Raw genomic sequence first — 26,166 nt, 5'->3', positions numbered from 1 at the left:
TTATTAAGCTCTTATTATTACATAATTACAACGAATTCAAAGTGTAGTGTATTTACCTGTCATTCTACTTTGTGAATGAAAAAAAATAAAATTCAGCAAAATGAAATTTTTTTATTGAATTAATAGTAATATTATTTATTTTTGTTATTTATTCAATGAAATAGTACTTAATAATTTTAAATATTTAATAATATATATTAATGTTTGGTGTTAACACCAAACATTTTGGAATTTTATTTTTTTCAATCACAAAATAGAATATATCATGATAGGTGGTAAATACACTACACTTTGAATATGTTAATTATTTAATAATAAGAGTATAATAACCCTATAATATTATATAAATCAACTAAAAAGTCATTAATTTATACTTCCGAATAGTCAACTTCTTGGTTTACAATCCGCCAGGGAAATAATCGTAAATTGACAAAAATAAATTTATAATAACGTTAAAATTTAAAAACTCTGCAATTAAAAAAAATATTTTATCAAATTAAATAATATTTGATTTTTACTAATATTGACATTTAAGAAGAGGTTCTCATTGCGGAGGTTTAAAATGTAGAAATTTTTTTTTCTTTTTTGAAAATGACGCTGAAGTTACCGACGTTGATTCGACGAATAAACGAACGAATTTTTCGTTTTAAAATTAGTTTAAAGGCCAAGAACCAATTTTTTAAAATAGAAACTTCTTTATTTTGTCCCCAAATACATTCTTAAACTCTAAAAATCCTCAACTAAGGCGGGGAAATATTCAATCTTAGGAAAAAAATTCTTTTCGTCGATTCAACGTTGGTAACTTCAGCATCATTTTTGAAAGGTACACAGAATATATGTGAGTGAGGTAATTTTAGTTTTTTGTTCTACGTTCAAAATTGTAAAGTACAGAGTGCGCACTGTTGAACTTATTTAAAAAACCTGGCTTTTTACATTGGATATATTGGCCGCTATATTTCAGTTTTTTGACGATATCATAATGTCCGCTTCATGGGGACATTCCACGGTGATATTCTTGTGACATTCGCGTGATATTTGTATGATACCGAGGAAATATTTCCGTAAAATTCATGTAATATTGAGGGAATATCCCTGTGATATTGAGAGAATATTCCTGTAATTTATAAAATTCTCTTTTTTTGATTGTTTTGAATATTTAAATAAAAAAATTAATAAATAAAAAAAAATTTCACTCAATATTACAGGGATATTCTCTCAATATTACATAGATTTCACGTGAATATTCTCTCAATATCATACGAATGTCATGTCAATGTCACAGGAATATCACCATGGAATGTCCCCGTGAAGCGGAAATTATGATATCGCTTGAATGTCACAGGAATATTCCTACTTGATATCACCGTGACATTCAACCAATATTCCGTGCTGCTTGGGCGGAAAAAATGTCATTTTTGGATTGTTTTTCGTCGCTACAATGCACAGTGGGGCCAAAAACACGTCCGTGGACAAATTAACTTAGAGCCTACAAATTTCAACCGATTTTGACGTTCTTTGAATTGACTTAAAGGTAATAAAATTCCACACAGCGCTGTCGTTTTTGTTTTTTTAAAAAAAAATTTTTTCTATTGTTTATTTATTGTTAAAGTTGAAAAAAATTTTTTTTCTTCTCTAAAAACTACATAAGTTTTTCAAAAAGGACGGTATTACATCAACAAAGCCTAAAATTGTTAAAGCAATGATTTGAGAACATTTTCTGAGATTTAAATAATTGTTTAAAAATTTTTTTTAATTGTTATTAACAAATTAGCGGACTAAAGACGATTTAATTGTTTTTTTTACTTTTAGCAATTGAAATGCATGTAATCTTTTGTATTTAAGGGCCAAAAGTAATTAACATTGAAAATAATTATTATAAACTAATTATTGTTATTTTTTAAACAATTTTTATAAACAATTTTCTTTATCTTAGTTCTTTATAACTAAATTATTTAAATATTGTGTTCAGTCTACTATATTATTACTCAAGATGAACAAATATTGCTAAATTTTGACAATTTTCAACTTAGCTTTGTTTAAACAACTCTTAATTAACAAATACACAATGACGTTGTTTTTAGTTGTTTCAAATTCGTTTTTTTTCAAGACTCCTTCCCACGTGAAAAAGTTCCCGGAAGACTCCCGGGAATCTCCCGGGAATTTCTTAGAAAAAATTCCCGCAAACTTGTTAACCCTTACGTGAAGCATTGTAGGTGTCTCTGAAACAAAAAACTTTTGTTTAAGGCGTAAAAAATTTTTGTAAGTATTTAAAAAGTTTCATTTAACACGAGGAAGTACCCAGAAGCATATTTAAAGTTTAGGTTATGAAATTTCAAATTCAGACAATTTTGTTGGTATTTTTGTATGTTACGTTTAATACTTCGAGAATGTTTTATAGTTAAAAAAAATTAATCAAAATGTTTTATTCTGTAATTTAGTAAATGTCTGTACATAAAAGTTTAATAAAAATTAAAAAAATCAACGATATTTTTGAAGATATTTTAGTTGTTTTTCAAGAATTAAAAATATAAATATAAATTGATAAATAAATAATCAGAAGAAAAAATTTTAATTATGATAAAAACTTTTTGTTTGAAATTACATGGAATAAATAATTAACTGATTTATATTTAATTTGACAGAGACAGTTGATAAAAATCAATTGACCTAGGAGCAAATATTTAAAGGTTAATTGAAGATATTTGACTTTGACTGAGTTTAGGTAATATGATAATTGCTTCTCGTAAACGATTGAGCTGTTTAACATAAACTTCCCTGAAAAAGTTTATGAAAACGACCTGAACACTAGGAAAGTATTTTGAAACTTCCTAGTGATCATTTATCACGTTTTAAGGTTAACTTGTTCCAGAAGTTGACGAAAAATTACCCTGAGTAATCATAGGTACCTGGAATTCTCTTGTAGCGATCGTCTTTCATATTTTAGGGTTTTCTTCCTCGAAGAAGTTATCGAAATTTAACTAACTTTTAGAGAAGTACCTGGAGAGATCCTAGTAATCGACTATTGATTTTTTTTCAGTTTAATACATTGGAAAATGTCGATTAATTACCTGGATCTCAGACTGAAACCTTGAATAGGTTCCTATAAGTAATTAACATGCAAAATATGATTAACCTAAACTTTAAATATGCTTCTGGGTACTTCCTAGTGTTAAATTTACTTTTTTTAGTGAATCAAATTTCCAAAAATCTTCCTGTTCTCTTAATGTAATAAAGTTGTTATTATTATTTTTATAATAAATTGTTGTCAAAAAATTAATTAATTAATAAAACATTTTTTATTGTCAAGTAAATTTAAAAAATTGTAAAAAAAATATTTAACAAAATTTTTTATGTCAAAATTTAAAAAGAGAATTATCTAACTGTACGAATGTAAAAATGTAAAAAAAAATTTTGTCCCGTTCAGAAATAAATACAATTGTGATTGAACTATAATTATAATTATCCATTACAAATTCTAATTAATGACTTTTAGAAAATATTCAAGAGTATAAAAAAAGCATGTAGCAATTTAATACTTTTATATTTTCATTTCATGTTAAATTTAATACTTTTTTCAAAAATAATAGGCCATTTTGAATTTTTAAAAACGAACTTTAAATTCGTCATCAGCGACCTCATTAACCCCTTGATACAAAATTTCAACATTTTTCAAAAACTTACCAATTTTTTAAAAATTAATACACCATATTGGATCCGCCATTTTGAATTTCTAAAAACTAACTTTAAATTCGTCATCAGCGACCTCATTAACCTCTTGATACAAAGTTTTACTAAATTTTATTATTTTAGAAACACATTACAAAAAAATAACTAATTTTTTCAAAATTAATTTGCCATATTGGATCCGCCATTTTGAATATTTAAAAACTGACTTCATATTCGTAATCAGCGACCTCAGAAACCCCTCTATACCCGGTTTTACAGTAATCGTTCAAATAATTCGTAAAATAATCAAACTCACCCCTAAAAACTGTTAAGGGTGATTTCTACCCCTAAAACTATTTTTGGGCCGATATAAAAAAATAGGTATCTAATATTTTTAAATGAACTACTTGTATGCAAAGTTGCAGGAAAATCGGCGACTGACACTTCCCTAGTCTTACTTTGGGTCAATTTTTGAGCTACATGGTTCAAATTTTTATTAAATTATTCAGAAATGTATAAAATTTATTTTTTATAAAAACTAGGTACTTTATTTTTACCCCAGAATGAAGGGTTTAAGCAAAAAAATGAAGGTTCTAAGTTAAAACATGATATGCCTTGTTTTTCGACTAATTTAACTAGACTACAAGTTTTATGTGTGGTTTTACTTTTCGGTGGTTCAAATGGTTATGTGGAGAACTATAACATACTTTTGTATATATAAAATAAACTATTGATGCAATTAATTTCTATCAAATACATTAAATGTAATCTATTATATGATTTTCTTCACTACTAGTAATCAATTAACTTATTTAAAATATTATTTAGGGATCTAATTCAAGTTGACCATTAAAATTTGGGTTTAAATTTGAAAGCATTTGCACGGCTTGAAACTATTTTTCAAGGCATTAAAAATAATACTTAATTGAGAATCACGCATATACAAAAATTTATTTAAACGATGTAACAGTAAAGGAAAAAATTAAGAAACGGTCCCATGTTAACGTGAAACCGTTAGCGTAAAACGAAAGAGTGAGTAAAAGAGATAAATAGATATAACTCTCTCTTTCACTCACTTGGTTTACGCTTTTTGCCGTCGCATTTACGCCTACATGGGACGGTCCATTTACAGCTAATAAAAGAAAAATCTGCGTCATTACATAAAAATTGAAAACAATCTCTAAATTAGGAGAAAAAGGAGATTAGAGTTTTATGTAACTATTTTATTAAAAGAAGCATGAAGTATATTTTACCTGTTGGAGTATGCACATGACTTGGAGGCAAGAAACTTTTCGCACCCATGGCAAAAAGTTTCCTCTTCAAATTAGACTTATTTCTCTCATTCTTTACATTAGCGATAATTTTCTAGTTTAGAACATAAGAAATAAAGTTCAGAGCAATAACAATGATTAAGGGGAGGTTCTCATTGCACAGTGCACAGTGGGGCCAAAAACACGTCCGTGGACAAATTAACTTAGAGCCTACAAATTTCAACCGATTTTGACGTTCTTTGAATTGACTTAAAGGTAATAAAATTCCACACAGCGCTGTCGTTTTTGTTTTTTTAAAAAAAAAATTTTTCTATTGTTTATTTATTGTTAAAGTTGAAAAATTTTTTTTTTCTTCTCTAAAAACTACATAAGTTTTTCAAAAAGGACGGTATTACATCAACAAAGCCTAAAATTGTTAAAGCAATGATTTGAGAACATTTTCTGAGATTTAAATAATTGTTTAAAAATTTTTTTTAATTGTTATTAACAAATTAGCGGACTAAAGACGATTTAATTGTTTTTTTTACTTTTAGCAATTGAAATGCATGTAATCTTTTGTATTTAAGGGCCAAAAGTAATTAACATTGAAAATAATTATTATAAACTAATTATTGTTATTTTTTAAACAATTTTTATAAACAATTTTCTTTATCTTAGTTCTTTATAACTAAATTATTTAAATATTGTGTTCAGTCTACTATATTATTACTCAAGATGAACAAATATTGCTAAATTTTGACAATTTTCAACTTAGCTTTGTTTAAACAACTCTTAATTAACAAATACACAATGACGTTGTTTTTAGTTGTTCAAATTCGTTTTTTTTCAAGACTCCTTCCCACGTGAAAAAGTTCCCGGAAGACTCCCGGGAATTTCTTAGAAAAAATTCCCGCAAACTTGTTAACCCTTACGTGAAGCATTGTAGGTGTCTCTGAAACAAAAAACTTTTGTTTAAGGCGTAAAAAATTTTTGTAAGTATTTAAAAAGTTTCATTTAACACGAGGAAGTACCCAGAAGCATATTTAAAGTTTAGGTTATGAAATTTCAAATTCAGACAATTTTGTTGGTATTTTTGTATGTTACGTTTAATACTTCGAGAATGTTTTATAGTTAAAAAAAATTAATCAAAATGTTTTATTCTGTAATTTAGTAAATGTCTGTACATAAAAGTTTAATAAAAATTAAAAAAATCAACGATATTTTTGAAGATATTTTAGTTGTTTTTCAAGAATTAAAAATATAAATATAAATTGATAAATAAATAATCAGAAGAAAAAATTTTAATTATGATAAAAACTTTTTGTTTGAAATTACATGGAATAAATAATTAACTGATTTATATTTAATTTGACAGAGACAGTTGATAAAAATCAATTGACCTAGGAGCAAATATTTAAAGGTTAATTGAAGATATTTGACTTTGACTGAGTTTAGGTAATATGATAATTGCTTCTCGTAAACGATTGAGCTGTTTAACATAAACTTCCCTGAAAAAGTTTATGAAAACGACCTGAACACTAGGAAAGTATTTTGAAACTTCCTAGTATTTTTTAAACAATTTTTATAAACAATTTTCTTTATCTTAGTTCTTTATAACTAAATTATTTAAATATTGTGTTCAGTCTACTATATTATTACTCAAGATGAACAAATATTGCTAAATTTTGACAATTTTCAACTTAGCTTTGTTTAAACAACTCTTAATTAACAAATACACAGTGACGTTGTTTTTAGTTGTTTCAAATTCGTTTTTTTTCAAGACTCCTTAATTTTTAAATATTTTTATATTACACCGTCCGACACGATTTTTCACACATGAAAAAATCAATGATTTTCAGAAACACCAAAAAAAAGATACCCGTGTCTGTCCGTTTTGCTAGATCAGGTCATTTTTTGCTTTTAGAGGTAAAAACAGCCCTTAAATGAAAGGTGATAGGAAATCTTGTACAAATTAATAATTTTTTATGAAACCTGGTATCTCGGGGTTTTCCGGGTCGCTGATTACGAATCTGATGTCAGATTTTCAAAATTCAAAATGGTGGATTCAATATGGCGTTCGAAATTTATAAAAGTTCATCGAATTTACTTGAAACTTGTTACTTTAAGGTTTTTGGGGTCGCTGATTGCGAATATGATGTCAGATTTTTAAAATTCAAAATGGCAGATTCAATATAGCGTTTGAAATTTTTAAAAATTGGTCGAATTCACTTGAAACTTGTTACTTGAAGGTTTTTGGGGTCGCTGATAACGAATATGATGTCAGATTTTGAAAATTCAACATGGCGGATCCAATATGGCAGTCGAAATTTATAAATATTAATTATTTTTTATAAAATTTGATGTCTAGGGGCTTTTGAGGTCGCTGATAATAACATAATAATAATAATAATAATAACAACATAAAAACATTTATAAATTTCGACCACCATATTGGATCCGCCATTTTGAATTTTGAAAAGCCGACATCAAATTCGTAATCAGCAACCCCAAAAACCTTCAAGTAACAAGTTTCAAGTGAATTCGACGAATTTTTAAAAATTTCAAACGCTATATTGAATCTGCCATTTTGAATTTTAAAAATCTGACTTCAGATTTGTGCTCAGCGACCCCAAAAACTTCTAGACACCAAGTTTTATAAAAAATGATTAATATTTATAAATTTCGACCGCCATATTGGATCCGCCATTTTGAATTATTAAAATCTGACATCATATTCGTTATCAGCGACCCCAAAAACCTTCAAGTAACAAGTTTCAAGTGAATTCGATGAACTTTTATAAATTTCGACCGCTATATTGAATCCGCCATTTTGAATTTTGAAAATCTGACATCATATTCGCAATCAGCGACCCCAAAAACCCCTAAGTAACAACTTTCAAATGAATTGGTGAATTATTATAAATTTCAACCGCCATATTGGATCCGCCATTTTGAATTTTGAAAATCCGACATCAGATTCGTAATCAGCGACCCGGAAAACCCCGAGATACCAGGTTTCATAAAAAATTATTTATTTGTACAAGATTTCCTATCACCTTTCATTTAAGGGTTGATTTTACCCCTAAAAGCAAAAAATGACCTGATCTAGCAAAACGGACAGACACGGGTATCTTTTTTTTGGTGTTTCTAAAAATCATTGATTTTTTCATGTGTGAAAAATCGTGTCGGACGGTGTAATACAAAAATATTTAAAAATTAAGCCCACGTGAAAAAGTTCCCGGGAGAGTCCCGGGAATTTCCCGGGAGTTGATTCCCGGGAATCTCCCGGGAATTTCTCAGAAAAAATTCCCGCAAACTTGTTAACCCTTACGTGAAGCATTGTAGGTGTCTCTGAAACAAAAAACTTTTGTTTAAGGCGTAAAAAATTTTTGTAAGTATTTAGAATGTTTCATTTAACACTAGGAAGTACCCAGAAGCATATTTAAAGTTTAGGTTAATCATATTTTGCATGTTAATTACTTATAGGAACCTATTCAAGGTTTCAGTCTGAGATCCAGGTAATTAATCGACATTTTCCAATGTATTAAACTGAAAAAAAATCAATAGTCGATTACTAGGATCTCTCCAGGTACTTCTCTAAAAGTTAGTTAAATTTCGATAACTTCTTCGAGGAAGAAAACCCTAAAATATGAAAGACGATCGCTACAAGAGAATTCCAGGTACCTATGATTACTCAGGGTAATTTTTCGTCAACTTCTGGAACAAGTTAACCTTAAAACGTGATAAATGATCACTAGGAAGTTTCAAAATACTTTCCTAGTGTTCAGGTCGTTTTCATAAACTTTTTCAGGGAAGTTTATGTTAAACAGCTCAATCGTTTACGAGAAGCAATTATCATATTACCTAAACTCAGTCAAAGTCAAATATCTTCAATTAACCTTTAAATATTTGCTCCTAGGTCAATTGATTTTTATCAACTGTCTCTGTCAAATTAAATATAAATCAGTTAATTATTTATTCCATGTAATTTCAAACAAAAAGTTTTTATCATAATTAAAATTTTTTCTTCTGATTATTTATTTATCAATTTATATTTATATTTTTAATTCTTGAAAAACAACTAAAATATCTTCAAAAATATCGTTGATTTTTTTAATTTTTATTAAACTTTTATGTACAGACATTTACTAAATTACAGAATAAAACATTTTGATTAATTTTTTTTAACTATAAAACATTCTCGAAGTATTAAACGTAACATACAAAAATACCAACAAAATTGTCTGAATTTGAAATTTCATAACCTAAACTTTAAATATGCTTCTGGGTACTTCCTCGTGTTAAATGAAACTTTTTAAATACTTACAAAAATTTTTTACGCCTTAAACAAAAGTTTTTTGTTTCAGAGACACCTACAATGCTTCACGTAAGGGTTAACAAGTTTGCGGGAATTTTTTCTAAGAAATTCCCGGGAGATTCCCGGGAGTCTTCCGGGAACTTTTTCACGTGGGAAGGAGTCTTGAAAAAAAACGAATTTGAAACAACTAAAAACAACGTCATTGTGTATTTGTTAATTAAGAGTTGTTTAAACAAAGCTAAGTTGAAAATTGTCAAAATTTAGCAATATTTGTTCATCTTGAGTAATAATATAGTAGACTGAACACAATATTTAAATAATTTAGTTATAAAGAACTAAGATAAAGAAAATTGTTTATAAAAATTGTTTAAAAAATAACAATAATTAGTTTATAATAATTATTTTCAATGTTAATTACTTTTGGCCCTTAAATACAAAAGATTACATGCATTTCAATTGCTAAAAGTAAAAAAAACAATTAAATCGTCTTTAGTCCGCTAATTTGTTAATAACAATTAAAAAAAATTTTTAAACAATTATTTAAATCTCAGAAAATGTTCTCAAATCATTGCTTTAACAATTTTAGGCTTTGTTGATGTAATACCGTCCTTTTTGAAAAACTTATGTAGTTTTTAGAGAAGAAAAAAAAAATTTTTCAACTTTAACAATAAATAAACAATAGAAAAAATTTTTTTTTAAAAAAACAAAAACGACAGCGCTGTGTGGAATTTTATTACCTTTAAGTCAATTCAAAGAACGTCAAAATCGGTTGAAATTTGTAGGCTCTAAGTTAATTTGTCCACGGACGTGTTTTTGGCCCCACTGTGCAATGAGAACCTCCCCTTAATCATTGTTATTGCTCTGAACTTTATTTCTTATGTTCTAAACTAGAAAATTATCGCTAATGTAAAGAATGAGAGAAATAAGTCTAATTTGAAGAGGAAACTTTTTGCCATGGGTGCGAAAAGTTTCTTGCCTCCAAGTCATGTGCATACTCCAACAGGTAAAATATACTTCATGCTTCTTTTAATAAAATAGTTACATAAAACTCTAATCTCCTTTTTCTCCTAATTTAGAGATTGTTTTCAATTTTTATGTAATGACGCAGATTTTTCTTTTATTAGCTGTAAATGGACCGTCCCATGTAGGCGTAAATGCGACGGCAAAAAGCGTAAACCAAGTGAGTGAAAGAGAGAGTTATATCTATTTATCTCTTTTACTCACTCTTTCGTTTTACGCTAACGGTTTCACGTTAACATGGGACCGTTTCTTAATTTTTTCCTTTACTGTTACATCGTTTAAATAAATTTTTGTATATGCGTGATTCTCAATTAAGTATTATTTTTAATGCCTTGAAAAATAGTTTCAAGCCGTGCAAATGCTTTCAAATTTAAACCCAAATTTTAATGGTCAACTTGAATTAGATCCCTAAATAATATTTTAAATAAGTTAATTGATTACTAGTAGTGAAGAAAATCATATAATAGATTACATTTAATGTATTTGATAGAAATTAATTGCATCAATAGTTTATTTTATATATACAAAAGTATGTTATAGTTCTCCACATAACCATTTGAACCACCGAAAAGTAAAACCACACATAAAACTTGTAGTCTAGTTAAATTAGTCGAAAAACAAGGCATATCATGTTTTAACTTAGAACCTTCATTTTTTTGCTTAAACCCTTCATTCTGGGGTAAAAATAAAGTACCTAGTTTTTATAAAAAATAAATTTTATACATTTCTGAATAATTTAATAAAAATTTGAACCATGTAGCTCAAAAATTGACCCAAAGTAAGACTAGGGAAGTGTCAGTCGCCGATTTTCCTGCAACTTTGCATACAAGTAGTTCATTTAAAAATATTAGATACCTATTTTTTTATATCGGCCCAAAAATAGTTTTAGGGGTAGAAATCACCCTTAACAGTTTTTAGGGGTGAGTTTGATTATTTTACGAATTATTTGAACGATTACTGTAAAACCGGGTATAGAGGGGTTTCTGAGGTCGCTGATTACGAATATGAAGTCAGTTTTTAAATATTCAAAATGGCGGATCCAATATGGCAAATTAATTTTGAAAAAATTAGTTATTTTTTTGTAATGTGTTTCTAAAATAATAAAATTTAGTAAAACTTTGTATCAAGAGGTTAATGAGGTCGCTGATGACGAATTTAAAGTTAGTTTTTAGAAATTCAAAATGGCGGATCCAATATGGTGTATTAATTTTTAAAAAATTGGTAAGTTTTTGAAAAATGTTGAAATTTTGTATCAAGGGGTTAATGAGGTCGCTGATGACGAATTTAAAGTTCGTTTTTAAAAATTCAAAATGGCCTATTATTTTTGAAAAAAGTATTAAATTTAACATGAAATGAAAATATAAAAGTATTAAATTTCTACATGCTTTTTTTATACTCTTGAATATTTTCTAAAAGTCATTAATTAGAATTTGTAATGGATAATTATAATTATAGTTCAATCACAATTGTATTTATTTCTGAACGGGACAAAATTTTTTTTTACATTTTTACATTCGTACAGTTAGATAATTCTCTTTTTAAATTTTGACATAAAAAATTTTGTTAAATATTTTTTTTACAATTTTTTAAATTTACTTGACAATAAAAAATGTTTTATTAATTAATTAATTTTTTGACAACAATTTATTATAAAAATAATAATAACAACTTTATTACATTAAGAGAACAGGAAGATTTCTGGAAATTTGATTCACTAAAAAAAGTAAACACCCAATTAATTTGTAACAATACTGTAATTTCAAAATGTTCATTGTTTTATTTATTAATTATTGGATAATAAATAAATCAAATTATTTTACTGTCTGTTAAAACAATTAACTGATTGTGAATCAATATATAAATATAGTCCATTTCTATTTGTATTGGCATTATAATTACATTTGAATTTAGTGCGCTTTTTAAAAGCATGCGCAGTTGAGCATTCGAGTGATAGTTTCCATGCATAGTAGGTAGGTGGCTTCACGTTATTTACTTCTCGCAGGAGACTTAACGTTGACATCTCCTTTGTTAATTGTCCTGCAAGAAACTAACGGTAAATTTGGACCAATTGTAGAGAAAAATATGTACAGAGCCAATAATATTGCAGTTTTTGCGTCAAAATCCGGTAAATTATCATCAGAACTTGTCATTAAATGGTATAAAAACGTTTTTCTACCAACAACCGAGGAAAACTCTGTTCTTTTGTTGGACTCTTGGTCAGGGCAAACCAAAAAGACATTTGACAATTTAGATCGAGGAAATAAGAACGTCGACATTTGTATGATTCCTGCTGGAACTACTGGTTTCATACAACCGCTAGACGTCTATTGCTTTAGACCATGGAAAAATTTTTTAAAGAAATTTTCTGACATTGTCATTCTCTACAACTATGACGTCAACTTACACTTAAGAGACAACATCCTCAAAATCCAGTCGTTAATTCACAACCAATTTTCCTCGCCAAGATTTAAGAATTTGTTTAAATACGCTTGGTGGAAAAGTAGATACATTGAAGAAAAACCAGAGAAATCCGACACCCCTGTTGTCTTTTGCATGACAAACTGTGAAAGCAGCTGTGAAATTTGCAATAATATTGCAATAATAAGATGTGGTTGGTGCAAAACATCAATGTGTATTCAGCACTTCTTTGCTGTAAAAAATGACAACCTTCCACATTACTGCTCTAACTTTAAATTATAATTTTCATTAAAAAAATTTTTTTTCAAGAATTTTTACTTCTAAACACTCTTTTAAAAATCATTTCATCACTACCTCCGCAAAATTAAAAAATTAAAAAATCACAAACTTTTTAAAATTTATTTGCCATTTAAAATATTTAAAAACTGACTTCATATTCGTAATCAGCGACCTCAGAAACCCCTCTATACCCGGTTTTACAGTAATCGTTCAAATAATTCGTAAAATAATCAAACTCATCCCTAAAAACTATTAAGGGTGATTTCTACCCCTAAAACCATTTTTGGGCCGATACAAAAAAATAGGTAGGGTCATTTGGGGAAAATGTAAACAAGGGGTAAATGTAAACAGCAGATTTTGCAGCTTAATTTTCAGATTTAAAATTAAGTTTGATCCCAATATTTTAACCTCAGCTTACCTGCAACAGGTTCTGAGTATTGCCAATTTTTTTTTTTCGACAATTGTCAAAGCCATACTCCAATTTGTCGCTTAATGCATGAAAGATTGAAAATCAAAGTTTTACTGTTTCAGTATTTTGTCTCGCATTTGAATAAAAATGAACTAAAAATTCAAACTAAAATTTCTAATTATTCCTTATGAATCCCTTAACAAAAGCTGACTTTGATTTTTTAATTTCGCCAATTCAGTTAATAGATAATTAAGTGTTTACATTTACCCCGAGAATTCGAAAACTCGGGGTAAATGTAAACAGAATTTCTGCTGCATTTTAAAAGAAAATAATTGAATAAATTTGCTTCTATTTCACAATTACATTATTTGGGCCCTGTAAAATTACATAAAAAACGAAATTGGATCTTCTTTTATATCTCCTTCGTGTTAGTCAGTTGCAGGTATAGACCTGCATAGTATTGCATAGTGCATTTACGTGTTTAAAATATAGGAAAGCGATTCTTCACGATTGGTGAATAATTCTCAGGTACGTAGGAATCCTAGAATAAGAGTGAGTGATTGATTGGTTGATTGATTGATAGATTGATTGATGGATTGATGGATTGATTGGTTGATTGAGTAATTGGTGGATTGGATTGATTGGTTGATTGGATAATTGATTTATAGATTGGTTGAATGAGTGGTTGATTGCTTGATTGATTGATTAGTGGATTGATTGGATGATTGGTTTGATTGAGTGATTGAGTGATTGATTGGTGGATAGATTGGTTGCTTGGATGATTGATTTATAGATTGGTTGATTGAGTGATTGGTGGATTGATTGGTTGATTGATCCGACATTTTGAAAATTTTAAATTTGTCTTCAAATTCGTATTCAGTGACCTCAAAAACCCCCGAGTAGCGAGATTCAAGCAAATTTGATTAATTTTTAACAATATTTTTATGTTTGTCCGCCATTTTGGATCCGACATTTTGAAATTTAAAAATTCGATTTTAGAATCTTATTCAGCAACCTTAAAAACTTATTTTCACCAAGTTGAATGAAAATCTATTAAAATTTATTGAAGTTATTCAAGTTTTACATTACTAGTTTTGTTATGGTAATGATTGCTTATTTTATATATTGCATATCAATCAATTGGTTCAATTATTTAACATCTACCAAGAATTTTTTTCAGTTTTTACATCCCTTTACTCAGTAGTATACTTGGGATAACTTTTTTCTTAAACCTCTTTAAACTACAGGGGTGTTTACATTTACCCCGAATTTTGGGAAAATTTCAAAATCTCGGGGTAAATGTAAACAGTCAGTTTTAAGCGATTCAAGTTGATCAATATTTTTTTGTACCTCATAAAATGTTTCTAGGGAAGTGAAGTAACAAGTTCATGCAGTAGAAAACCGGAAGTATTACTTTTTAAAATAAAAAACTTACGTTATTGTCGAAACTAAGCAAATCCGTTTACATATACCCCAAATGACCCTATCTAATATTTTCCAATGAACTACTTGTATGCAAAGTTGCAGGAAAATCTGTTACTTTTCAATTTTTGTAATATATCTTAGAAACTAATAATTTATGTAAAAATAACCAACGGGAAAGGTAAACCTCACTAAATACCTGATAATTTACAAAAAAGAACAATGTAATAGTTCTAATAGTTTTCGAGATAGAGTTTCTCAATGTTGACCCTTTCGAAGTTTTAAATATAATGGTAATAAATGAAATGTAATAAAATGTCATAGATGGCGGGCTCAATATACATACAAAGAATTTTCATTTAACTCCTTTGGTGTGTAGCTAAAATATAACAAAATAGTCCCAAAGTGTGTAAGACTTTGCCGTGAATAAATTTTCATGACAGTTCGCTTAAAATTCGTTACTAAAGGGTACAAATAAAAAAATTATGAATTTCATTGTTAACATTTCATAGTTATTGTTTATTGTAAGTGCCTTATTTGAGTAAAAATTTTTAATCAAATCTATCGATTTTAAAAATTTTTCAAAATCATTGTCGGCCATATTGGATCAAAAATTAAGTATTTTGAAAATCTGACTTTAGAATCGTGATCAGCGACCTCAAAAATCCCTAAGTAAGGACTTTTGCGAATATATGTGAAGATGTCATCCACACTCATGGAGTTAAAGGCGCTTGTACACATCCGGCAGCCTCCCCCTACGCAAAAAACGTACAAGAGTAAGAGAAACAGAAAATTTATATCTACTGACTCTCTGATTGGCTCTTTCTGGCTACCTGTTCAAGCGCCTTAAGTTGTTCTTAAATATAAAGTTATGAAATTTTTTGCTTTACAAAATTTGAACGTAAAGAGAAATTCAAATCCGAATTTTGACACTGTCCAACTAGAAAAATAACTGTTTTCAAATATAACAATTCACTTTTATTCAATAAAAGTTATCTTTCAACAACTTTAAATTTTACAAAGAGATTTTCATAACTTTTGTGTTTCAGAACAAATAAAAGTAAAAATTTTGAAAAAAGGAAGATGTATGCAGGTTGAGACGGGTTTTGTTTTTTGGGAAAATTTTTAAACAAAAAACATTTCACAAAAAGTATTTTATGTAGTTCAAAAAGTACTGTCCAGGGCTACAACATTGCCTAAGAAAGTAGTCATTTTAAAAAAAAAAAAATTAATGTCTGATTTTCCGAAATTTATTCATTTTTGTCAGAATTGACATCTGAGTCACAATTTTATCTTAAAAATTTCTAATATCCTCGGAGCTTATAAACAATTTTTTAGTTTACTTGTTTCACAGTTTTCTGCTAATATATTCAAATGTTCAGTAGAATTTATTTTCATTTTTTTTCTTATAATTACTAATATTTTATCTAAATATTCATTAGGAGATGATTGTTAGTGGTTGATTTTGATCCTATTGAAGTTGATAGTAATTGGAAAGTATTGGTAAAAATTTGCAATGTCCTCGGAGCTTATAAAAAAATTTCAGTTTATTGGTTTTACAGTTACTGCCGATTTATTAAAATGTTTAATGGGTGATAGTCGTTAAGGGTTGATTTTTATTCTTTTCGGGTTAATAGTAATTAAAATATATTCTACGAGATTTCTAGTATTTATGGAATTTACTACAACTTTTAGTTTTAGAATAACTGCCAAGTTGTAGAAATAAAGTCTAGTTACTCTCCGCGTCTCAACCTGCATGCATCACTGTTATATTTTGATGAGATGAAATTTTATTTATTGGTGTTAAGATATTTTGGAAATTCCATTGGAATGTTAAAATAGAACAAAAACTAAATATTATATTCACTTTTTCTATCACTGTAAACTATACACTTTATTCACTGCACGAAAATGATTTAAAACAGTTCTTTCTTAAACATTTTTGATGTATTATATGTGCTTTTACTTTTCCGAGAATCATAAAAAACTGCCTATCCCAGTAGGCAAAAAACCATGTTTCATGTAAGCCAAAAAATGTTGTAGAACATTATTTGAATATCCATGTTCTTAAAATGTTTTAGAATATTGTTTAGAAGACATGAAACATTTTTAGAATAAACATTGTTTTTTTGTGAAATTGCAAAAGAAAGAGAAAGTGAAGAAGAAAGAGAAACTGAAATAGAAAGAGAAAGTGAATAAGAAGGAGAAACTGAAATAGATAGAGAAGTAGAAAGAGAAAGTGAAGTAGAAAGAGTAAATGAAGTGGAAAGAGGAAATTAAGTAGAAAGAAGAAGTGAAGTAGAAAAAGGAAACGGACAAGATGCAGTTCAAATAGAAAGTGAAGTTGAAGGAGAAAGAGATGATAATGGCGAAAGGGTTAGTTACGAACCGAATAGAAACGGAAATTCTAATGAAAGGAGTCGAAAGAAATTGCGCACTTCCTTGCCAAAAATATCAATTCGACTACCATCTAATATTTTAAGTCCAACAGGTATGTAATAAATTCTTACCAATTTTGTCATTGTTGATAAAGACATCTTTAATTCTTGTCTGATTCAGGTTTGACTGATGACCGATACTTGGAGAGATACTTGGAGAGTATCAAGGAACTACCGTCTCACGAAACATTTGACCACGTTAGTTCAAAAGGGGCTAAGGTAGATTTTTTTAGAAAAATTATATATAGTATATTTATTAGTACATAATTTTTTTTAATAGCTAGAAAAATATGACGCATACTGTTACTTTTTCCGAAATTTTGTTCAAAAACTAATATCTCTTGAAGGATTAAAAAAAATGAATGACTCTTGGATAAAAAGTAAAAAAAAAACTTTTTACTCAAAATAGCGAATACTAGACTGAAAAAAATTTCTTAATTTTACAGTACGAATCGTATTCTTGCGATTGTAGTATGACTGTCGTGTTAATAGAAAAGCTTAAAATTATGCTATATACTTCCGAATGTTCCATAACTACAAAAGGTAGCTGCGCCTCCTCTATTAGAAACAAGTTTATGGTCTAATAGTACGAATGTCTTGTGATGATAGTTCCATACCCTGACGCGCTACAATTGAGCCGCTGGATTCTAGAAGGGCACGTAAATTTTTTCTGCTGGAAAACGAAGTCCCCTGGACACTTAAAATTCATTTTTCGAATATTAATATTTTTCGAACATATTCTTATACAGAATTCGATTGCGCATCTTTTTTTCTTAAAATGAAATTTTCCATGTTTTTCCGTTTTCGAAATATAAGAGAAAAACTGTTTTTTTTAAAAAGAAAATTTTCATTGTTTGTTTGACTTCAACTCGCGACAGCTCAGATAATTTTACGAATTTCTTAATGAAACAAAAACGAAAATACGTGTTATTATATTCTACGAGTGACTAAAAAAGAAAAAAGTTGTTATGATTAAAATTTAAAAAGTTATTAATTTTTTAATGAGACATTGCAAAATTCATGAACTGCAATTTTCACCCTGTGAGAAATTTTCGTAAATTTTCACCAGCATCAAACTTCCAGTGAGAAAGTTGTTCATTAAGGTCCAAAGAAGTTTTCTGGAAAGTTACAATGCAATTGAACAATTAATAACAAAATGTCGAATGTTTAAACTTTGAAGTTGCGCGAGCGGCCGAACGTTTGACATGTGTTTGCTACGTAATAATACAATCGAAAAATGAATTTTAAGTGTCCAGGGGACTTCGTTTTCCAGCAGAAAAAATTAACGTACCCTTCTAGAATCCAGCGGCTTAATTGTTCCTGACATCAATTCTTCTTTAAGACTTTAAAACTTGACATAAGACATGATTCATAATATTTAAAAATTGAGACTTCTGACTTGACTTAAGACAAATTACTTTTTAAGTAGCACCGAATATTGCTTGAATGTCACGGTGATATTAGGCGAGAATATTTTTGTGACATTCGGGCGATATCATAATGTCAACTTCACGGGGACATTCTACGGTGATATTCGTGGGACGTTCGTATGACACTGCGGGAATATTCCTGTGAAATTCCTGTGATATTAAGGGGATATTCTTATGATATTGAGCGTAATGTTCCTGTCATATTGAGGAAATATCCACGTGATATTTATGAGATGATTTATAAAGTTGTAGTAAAAAAATTCTATAATTTTTGTATTTAAATATTCAAAACAATGATACCAAACAACATTTTAGAATTTTATAAATTACAGGAATATTTTCTCAAAATCACGGGTCATTCTCACAATTACACAGGAATATTACGCCCAATATCACACGAATTTCACGAGAATAATCCCTCAGTGTCATACGAACGTCTCACACATGTCACTGGAATATCACCGTGAAATTATGATATCGCTTGAATGTCACAGGATTATTTCCGCCTGATATCACTTGGGTTGAATATTTAACACTGAACAATTCAGACTTGACTTCAGACATAGGACTTATCCCTTTCACTGCACTGTTAAGAAAAAATTGATACTATGGTTATAGTCAAGAGTCTCAGTTCTCAAGGCTGAAGTGTAAAGTGTAGATTATAATATAAGAATTCACCTCTCCATTATCAGTATTCAACTTTTCAGTCTCAATTCTTAAATTAAGTCTCATGCTAGAATTCCTAAACTGAATGCATCTGTAAATCTCCCGTGTAGCTCAGTTCCTTTAAGAATATCCTACCGGTAATAGGAATTTGTCGTATTCGAATCCCACCTTGAGAGTGAATGAGATCATTTTTTCTGAATTTTCTTCAATCATATTGGTGAATGAAAGTTCTGTAAATTTTATCATAAAATAATATTACTATGTGTAAAAATCTTGATTTTCGACAGATAATTAAAAAATGAAAAAGAAGGTTGTTTTATAAATTTCATCAAAATTATTAGCAAAGAATACATACAAAAAAATATTACCATTAAAAAACAAATAAATTCAAATTAAAAAATAACATTTTTCAAAAAAACAATTTTTAATTGACAAATTTTTAAAGTCTTGTCAAAACGACTTACAATTTGATACTAATTTTATATAAAACCAATATAATCAATAATAATTTTTTAGGTCATTACTATTAATTTCAGTAATTATAAATAGACAGAAAACAAATCAAATTTTTAAACAAAATTTATATTTATTTTTTTTCTATATTAAATGTGTAATCATTTATGTAATAGATAAAGTGCATTCACATATACAGTGGATATTTTATAACTGTTCAATCCTGGGATCTAATTACTGTTCAAAAACATCATTCCAAGTTTGTGAAATATTTAGCCGAATCTTTGTGGCGTGATTATGTGCTGGCCAATTCAAACGTAGGAGAGGGTACAAATAGAAGGCCGTTCACCTCGTAAACTACTGTCTTCTTTAAAAAAAGCAGCTTTAATTAGTAAGTATTTGTTTATCAATCTTTGATTAATCAATTGATTATTTTTTTGAAATATTTCCCACTAAGTTCTAGAAACGATTCAAACGATTCAGTTTTTCAACATGTTGCGTATTATACAGTTATTGAAATTTAATTAAAACTTACTCCTATATAAACGTATATATCATTTATTTTTGTAGAATGTTTCGAAGACAGACTGGAACAAATGAAGAAGTCTTACGTTACACGTGAGCTGGAACTGCGGAATATTGGAAAATATCTGGGCCAACACATAGATAATCTTCGAAGAAGACTATATCCAGAAAGTGTGCAGAGTAAGTTTCAAACTCAAAGTTTTTACCCTTCTTACCATTTTCGCAAGAGGTACTGAGGAGACGCATGAATATTCCCTTCATTAGATTTGTCGGAATTTTTAATTTGACACCACAAAAATTCCGTCAAGTCTAAAGAAGGGAATATTTATGCGTCCCATACTGAGCTTTATGAAAATCTAAATACTTATTATTTCTTTCAAAATGAGTTTTCGAAAATCCCTGTACAAGTTCAGTAACGGAACTCCTATCAGTTCCTTACATAAATGCATTCATGTATATGTTCCCCTATTAAAAATCTCTGTACAAGATCTTGTACAAGAAAGTGAAAATTTTCCTCACCAGACCTGGTACAAGTACAGCTGATAATCAGGTATACTTTATCAAGTATGCGCTAAAAATCGCAATTCAGAAACGGACCATCAGTTAAACTCAGAACTTGTGCTTTGAATATGTTCTTCGCCGGAGATCTTAACTCCGCTTGATGATTTTAGTCAGGATTTTGAGTAAAGTAAGGGTAGAGTCTCCACAAACCGTGTTTTTGAGGGTTTTCATTATTTTTTTTTCCTTAACCCAATAAGCTAAACACTTCTATATAGGCTTAAATTAAAGTTTAAAACGTATATTTAAAGACCCATATGCGCATAATAAAAAAAATTTTGAAATTTTGAAAAAAGTGTGAGTAATGACCCCAATAAACTTTTTGGGTGACTTGAACCTAATTTTTTTTTAAATTTCAATTTTTTTTTATCTTGCGCATATTAGTCTGAAAGTGTAAGATATAAGCTTTAATTTTTTTCACCTTAACCTAAGGTGATAGAGATATCACGTTAGGTTAAGGTGAAAAAAATTCTAAAAACTCTCAAAACACGGTTTTTGGAGACTTCACTTCCACTTTACTGAAAATCCTGACGTAATACATATTCAGCCTCAGTGCTCGATAAGGCTACACTTTTTTGTTTTCGAGCTTCCCAGCCGATTGGTGAACCAGATAATATAAATGCGTAACCGGAATATGATTTCCTATCAATTATATCTGAACTCTAATCCGCATCGGCAACTCCGAACAAATTTAAATAACTTTTTTTACATTTACGGCGAAGGTTATGTCCGGTCTCGTGGTTACAGATAAATATATCAGTGCGCCAATTAAGTTTTGATAAAGATATTTACTGTAATAATAATTATAATAATATAATATAATATAATATAATATAATATAATATAATATAATATAATATAATATAATATAATATAATATAATATAATATAATATAATATAATATAATATAATATAATATAATATAATATAATATAATATAATATAATATAATATAATATAATATAATATAATATAATATAATATAATATAATATAATATAATATAATATAATATAATATAATATAATATAATATAATATAATATAATATAATATAATATAATATAATATAATATAATATAATATAATATAATATAATATAATATAATATAATATAATATAATATAATATAATATAATATAATATAATATAATATAATATAATAATAATAATAATTATAATAATAATTTTTTAGCATACATTTTTTGATTTGAGTATACTCGTGTACTCGTGTAATATTCAAAGTTTTTAATTTTTTTGCTAATTTTTTATGACACTGGAACCAGATTGTCGTAAACCATACAATGATTTTTTTACGTACAAACACAGTTTTCAGTTGATTTTAAATTCTCGTACCATTTTTTGCTGTTTCAAACACTTTTTGCTTCCTCGTGGAGGAAGCTATGTAGTCCTTTCGTTTATAAAATTTTTAAAAATGGTGAAAACAAATTTTCCTCTATATAGAAACATGTTATATGAGATCCTGATCAATTGTCCGGATGTATGTATGTGTGTGTGGATAGTTTTTGTGAACACGATATCTTTAACAGGTTTTAATGGATTTGGGTAAAATTTGGTAGGCTTATTTAACACATTAATCTCTCAAAAATGACGAGAGGATTTTTAAAAATACCCAAAAAAAAAAATTTTATCGTCTTTTTTCCAAAATTTTTTTTTTAATTGAAAAAATTTTTAAATCGAAAAATTTAAGGTAATATATAATATAATCGTCTTCTTTATGTCAAGATGAATCGATTGATATATATAAAGTATAGATTTGATTGAAATTTAAAGAATTAATGAAAGTTAAAAAATCAAAAATTCTCATATTAGCTAAAAAATGATGTGTTTGATTAAATTCAAGTTTATATATGAAATAATTTTATTCCTTGCATTGAAACAAATCAATTAGTATATAGAAAGTATACATTTGAATAAAATTAAAAAAATTAATGAAATTTAAGAAATAAAAAATTTACGTCTTAGCTAAAAAATTGTGTTTTTATTTAAATTCAAGTTTAAACATAAAATAATTGTATTCCTTGCATTGAAACGAATCGACTGGTATGTATAAAGTATACATTTCCGTTAAATTAAAACAATTATGAAAGTTAAAAAATAAAAAATTTACATTTTAACAAAGAAATTTTGTGTTGATTTAAATTCATGTTCAAATATAAAATAATTGTATTCCTTTTTTTAAACTTTCATTAACTCTTTCAATTTAAATAATAATAATAATTTAAATATATATCATACATACCAATCGATTTATTATAATGCAAGGAATGCAATAATTTTATGTTTAAACTTGAATTTAAACAAACACAATTTTTTTATGTATATTAATTTCAGTGTTACTGCTTCCTCCATGAGGAAGCAAATTTTTTGCATCATATTATGAGGAAGCAAAATGTTCATGAAATGAACATAAAGGACACCCTACTTTTTTATTAATACACTTGTCACTAGAATCAATTTTTTCATTTGAAATTATTATGTTTAGCACTTTACGTAAATGCTCCGGATTCTCCATATACACATCCTCTTATAAATCTTCATTCAAAAAAGCGGCGAACACGTCCATTTGATGTATCTCGAGTCCCAGTACTGCTGAGATCGCTGCCACTAGTCTTAACGATGTTGATCAGATAACGGGTGAGTATGTCTCATAAAAATCTTCTCCTAGTCGTTGTGAGCATCCTTGGGAGACTAATCTAACTTTTCTCTTTTCATAAGTTCCTATTTTTTTATTGAATACAAATCGACTTCCAATTACTTTTCGATTTTTTGGGAGTTCTACGATTTCCCAAATGTTATTTTGAAATAGAACTAAATACTCGTTCTCCAATGCTGTGTATCATATTTCAGCATCTTCCATTTTGCAGACTTCCTTCCAAGTACAAGGATTGTTTGTTGTTAAATTTAAGATAAAAACATCATCAGCATCCGATGCAATCGCCATGTCTTCATAGGTATCGTCGCTGATGGTCTCTGTATTGAAATCTACTGGTACTTCACAATATGTTTTCCGTGTTCTCCCACCGATCCGGATCGAATAATGCAAGGTCTTCCGAGGCCACTTTTTGATAGATAGACTAAATTTTCTCCTGATAGCGTTGTTGCCCTTTTCCGAATTTTTTGCACATCATTTATTGACTTTGTATTGATTTTTGGATCTTTCACTTTCCTATTTCCTCGTATCACTCGTAATAGTCTTTTGTGTTTATTTGTTGTTGTTTCTTTCTTGTCGTCGAATATTTCCTCGTAACCTCGGATACTAAATTATTTTTGGCCATTGCTTTCAAGTCACTTTCATTTACATGTCCTAATCTTTCGTGACACTTGTCTATCTCATTTTTATCATATTTCATGTCAACATTATTCACTTTATTTTGATACTAGTTCACGTAATATAAATTACCAATACAGTTTGCACGGAAATGTGTTACATTTTTATTATTCACCACAATCGAGTTATTTTTCCGAAATATCACATTATAACCGTGATCAATAACTTTGGAAACTGAAAGCAGATTGGTACGTAAGTCTGATATTTAAAAAACTTTTTCAAAATTTATTTTACGTTCTTCACTTCCAGTGTCCACGTTGACATGAACATCTCCAGTTCCAGATATTTGTGTACTCTCATTGTTAGTTAATGTCACTTCACTGTCCATAGGTGAAAAAACGTTAAAAATACTTTTATCGTTGCGCATATGTTCTGTACTGACACTATTAATGCACCATGCAGAGCGTTTATTTTGAGTGTACATGAATTCTTCGATTATTGAACTTTACATTGTTTCGGGCTTAAATTTTTGATCATTATCTTGAGCATGACGCTTAATGTCTTTATTTGTCCAATCAATTTTGGATCTACAATTTCTCGCAACTACATCTAAAGCACTCAATGTCTCTTTTATTTTGATGATCTTCACTTTTGTATTTCTTGTCATCCTTATTAGTTGATTGCGAACGTGGGAATTTCTTCTTCACAAACATGGCTCCTTGATCTTTTTCGGTGTCTCGGTTCTTTTGACTTTTAAAATTTTCCATAATTTAGATTTTCAATATATGTCGGTTGCTGGTAGTTCTTCTTGTGATTGAATAGTTGTCCTCAACATGGAATATAAATCGGACAATCTATATAATAATAATATTGCAAGCAACTCGTCAGGAACTTGTAAATTAATTTCTCAAAGTTTTTGTTCGGCTTCGAAAAATTCTGAGATGTGTTTCCGCAAATCATCTCCTTCTTGCAAACGAATCAAGTCCAATTTTTTGTGTTAATGGCGCTTTTCGCGCTGGTCCTCGAGATTCATATAGGGATTAGATTTTGTCCCTTTTTTGTTTCCCAGTGGTTAATCCATCTAAAGCGATTAATTCGTTTGGACTCACTGCTAATAAAATGTCGGATTCCGCTTTTCGGTCCAATTTTATTTATTTCGCATTATCAGTCTCCGATACTGGTCGTTTTTCAATTGATTCTGTCACTAAATTTTAAGACGGTTGTTTCCGACGATTATTTCTTTTAATTTCACGTTATTGTTCTTGATAATAATTGTTTTTTTAACACACTTTTTTACCTGGGCTCATAACCTGTTTGGTTTTGTTGAAATAAATAAACACTTCCTTATTGAACAAGAAAGAAAGATAATTAATAAAAGAAATATTAATAAAAAGGCTCTACGACTGACCATTTAGGCAACTAACTTGTGATTCGGCATCTAAGCAATACTAATAATACGATAGGGATGATTCATATAAAAACTAACCAAATTTTTTAAGTCGGTTGTGCTATGTTTCACGAAGTTTGCCAACCGTCGCGTCGGGCTAACCATCAACCAAAGTTTGTCCAACCAAAAAATTTAAGTCGGTTACACTAGGTTTCCCGAAGTTTGACAACCGACGGGCTAACTTGGGTCCAAAATTAGCCTGATGGTTGGCGAAATCCGTTTGCTATGGTTGGCTTGCGAATTCTGGCCAACTATGGCCACTTGTAACTGACAAGGTTCGGCAAACTTTAGTAACCGTAACTGCGGAAGCCAAAGTTAGGCCAACTTTGATCCAAGTGGCCAACCTAAATTCGCACCTTAGTTGTAATATAAAAGGGATATGTAAAGGGTGACACAAATGGAAATACCTACAATGAAAAAAGAACTAGTAGGTTTTACTACTTTTTAACTACTCTGCGTAGTACAATAGGTCCTCAATTGAATTTAAAAGGTTCTATTAACTATATAAAAATAGTTAAACCAATTAGGAATGTAATTAGTAGAATGACATTTTGTGATTGTATTAACTCAATTCAA

General features: G+C 28.6%; 1 protein-coding gene across 1 annotated transcript; it reads left to right on the top strand.

The window, feature by feature from the left end:
• Positions 1–8,565: 8,565 nt before the first annotated feature.
• Positions 8,566–20,512, top strand: LOC127280279 (uncharacterized). The gene is made up of 6 exons (XM_051303186.1): positions 8,566–8,596; positions 12,257–12,556; positions 17,067–17,273; positions 17,342–17,439; positions 19,946–20,160; positions 20,340–20,512. The coding sequence occupies exons 1-5, from the start codon at positions 8,566–8,568 to the stop codon at positions 20,123–20,125; spliced, it is 816 nt and encodes a 271-aa protein (XP_051159143.1). The 3' UTR covers positions 20,126–20,160; positions 20,340–20,512.
• The last annotated feature ends 5,654 nt before the right edge of the window (positions 20,513–26,166 follow it).

This window comes from Leptopilina boulardi, unplaced genomic scaffold (genome assembly GCF_019393585.1).
Source record: "Leptopilina boulardi isolate dan_hultmark-lab unplaced genomic scaffold, ZJU_Lbou_2.1 LbouV2_233, whole genome shotgun sequence".
Taxonomy (NCBI): domain Eukaryota; kingdom Metazoa; phylum Arthropoda; class Insecta; order Hymenoptera; family Figitidae; genus Leptopilina; species Leptopilina boulardi.
The sequence above is the reverse complement of the archived record's forward strand: the minus strand, read 5'-3'. Positions and strand labels throughout refer to the sequence as shown.

What these genes read in the sequence shown, in the direction of transcription:
- LOC127280279 (XM_051303186.1), top strand. Translation starts at nt 8,566, where the DNA reads ATGAAAGACGATCGCTACAAGAGAATTCCAG. An exon ending in TCGCTACAAGAGAATTCCAG is followed by an intron (nt 8,597 to 12,256) that starts GTACCTATGATT and finishes TACTTCTCGCAG; the next exon opens with GAGACTTAACGTTGACATCT. An exon ending in TAATATTTTAAGTCCAACAG is followed by an intron (nt 17,274 to 17,341) that starts GTATGTAATAAA and finishes TGTCTGATTCAG; the next exon opens with GTTTGACTGATGACCGATAC.